Source organism: Limulus polyphemus, unplaced genomic scaffold, assembly GCF_000517525.1.
Source record: "Limulus polyphemus unplaced genomic scaffold, Limulus_polyphemus-2.1.2 Scaffold10362, whole genome shotgun sequence".
Classification (NCBI taxonomy): Eukaryota; Metazoa; Arthropoda; class Merostomata; order Xiphosura; family Limulidae; genus Limulus; species Limulus polyphemus.
Genome location: NW_013675972.1, coordinates 17,718 through 19,769, shown reverse-complemented (window position 1 = coordinate 19,769; position 2,052 = coordinate 17,718). Strand labels below are relative to the sequence as shown.

At 34.9% G+C, this 2,052-nt stretch overlaps 1 protein-coding gene across 1 annotated transcript in view; it reads left to right on the top strand.

The window, feature by feature from the left end:
* The first annotated feature begins 875 nt into the window (after positions 1 to 875).
* Positions 876 to 2,052, top strand: part of LOC111083618 — an 18,061-nt gene continuing 16,884 nt past the window's right edge. Inside the window, exon 1 of the mRNA XM_022380247.1 lies at positions 876 to 1,000. Coding sequence (XP_022235955.1) covers positions 995 to 1,000 — 6 coding nt within the window. The 5' untranslated portion in view covers positions 876 to 994. The remainder of the gene's footprint in view (positions 1,001 to 2,052) is intronic.

Here is a 2,052-nt window from a genome sequence, read left to right as displayed (position 1 = left end):
AAACTACGGCATCTTAAAAATATAACTTGGACAAACTACAGCATCTTAAAAATATAACTTGGACAAACTACAGCATCTTAAGAAATAACACTTGACCAAACTACAGCATGTTAAAAAACAACACTTGAAGAAACTACGGCATCTTAAAAATATAACTTGGACAAACTACAGCATCTTAAAAATATAACTTGGACAAACTACAGCATCTAAAAATATAACTTGGACAAACTACAGCATCTTAAGAAATAACACTTGAACAAACTACAGCATCTTAAAAATATAACTTGGACAAACTACAGCATCTAAAAATATAACTTGGACAAACTACAGCATCTAAAAATATAACTTGGACAAACTACAGCATCTTAAGAAATAACACTTAAAGAAACTACAGCATCTTAAAAATATAACTTGGACAAACTACAGCATCTTAAGAAATAACACTTGAACAAACTACAGCATCTTAAAAATTAACTTGGACAAACTACAGCATCTTAAGAAATAACACTTGAACAAACTACAGCATCTTAAAAATATAACTTGAACAAACTACAGCATCTTAAAAATATAACTTGAACAAACTACAGCATCTTAAGAAATAACACTTGTGTCAAATGTATGTGTCAAAAAGAAAGCAGTACAATTTGGTAAGAATAATTTGTTTATAAAAAATATAGTTCGGATATACAATGATTGTTTCTACTTATGTTGTATGCATATTTTGGTTATTTTTATTACATTAGTTAATAAAAGTTCCTAAGTTCCACATCGTCCAATCAGGAGAAGCGCCTCGTTGTGTTCTCATTCTGGACACTTCTGGAAGCAATGATTCTTTCTACTTATGTTGTATGCATATTTTGGTTATTTTTATTAAATTAGTTTGCTTTGTTCTTTTGGTTTCCAAAGCTCAAGAGACCAGTGGCTGCCTAAGTTCCACATCGTCCAATCAGGAGAAGCGCCTCGTTGTGTTCTCATTCTGGACACTTCTGGAAGCATGATGGTAAAAGCTGATTTTCCTGTTCTCATTTTTATTTTAAACTTAGCTATGAATATTTTCACGCTTTACTTAGCAACTTTAGTACGTCACGCTTAGCGAAGCTGGAAAAACCTAGCAACATTAGTATCATTAGTATATCACGCTCAGCAAACTATCTAAGCCTAACAACGTGGACAAGTTAAATCTGGCACCGTTCGGAATTAGTAATCTAGTTAAGCCTAAAACGTGAACAGGGTAAACCCAGCAACGTTAACTAGCTTTATCCAGCAATGTTAGTATATCACGCTCAGCAAAGCTATCTAAGCCTAACAACGTGAACAGGGTAAACCTAGCGCCGTTAGTACATCGAACTTAGTAATCTAGTTAAGCCTAACAACGTGAACAGGGTAAACCTAGCACCGTTAGTACATCGAACTTAGTAATCTAGTTAAGCCTAACAACGTGAACAGGGTAAACCTAGCGCCGTTAGTACATCGAACTTAGTAATCTAGTTAAGCCTAACAACGTGAACAGGGTAAACCCAGCATCGTTAGTACATCGAACTTAGTAATCTAGTTAAGCCTAACAACGTGAACAGGGTAAACCTAGCGCCGTTAGTACATCGAACTTAGCAATCTAGTTAAGCCTAACAACGTGAACAGGGTAAACCTAGCGCCGTTAGTACATCGAACTTAGTAATCTAGTTAAGCCTAACAACGTGAACAGGGTAAACCCAGCATCGTTAGTACGTTGCGCTTAGAAAACCTTAGCAACGTTTAATTCGCTTGCTATCCAAGAAACTCACAGCTTACTATCTTCAATCAAATGTTGATTAAGTGAAGTGCTAATATCTCTACAAGCTACGAATTGTAACAACCGACGCTTATCGGAAATAAGAATATATTTATTTATAAACATACTGTTACGTCTCGGTTCGTTAGTTAATTTTCCGTCAATTCGTTCCGACGAAACTTTAGCGACACAAGTCCTTTCTTAAAAAAAAACTGGTTTATTCTTTCTGAATATAACTTTGCGATACACTTAATTTCAACATTCGCGCTAAAACAAACGTCTCA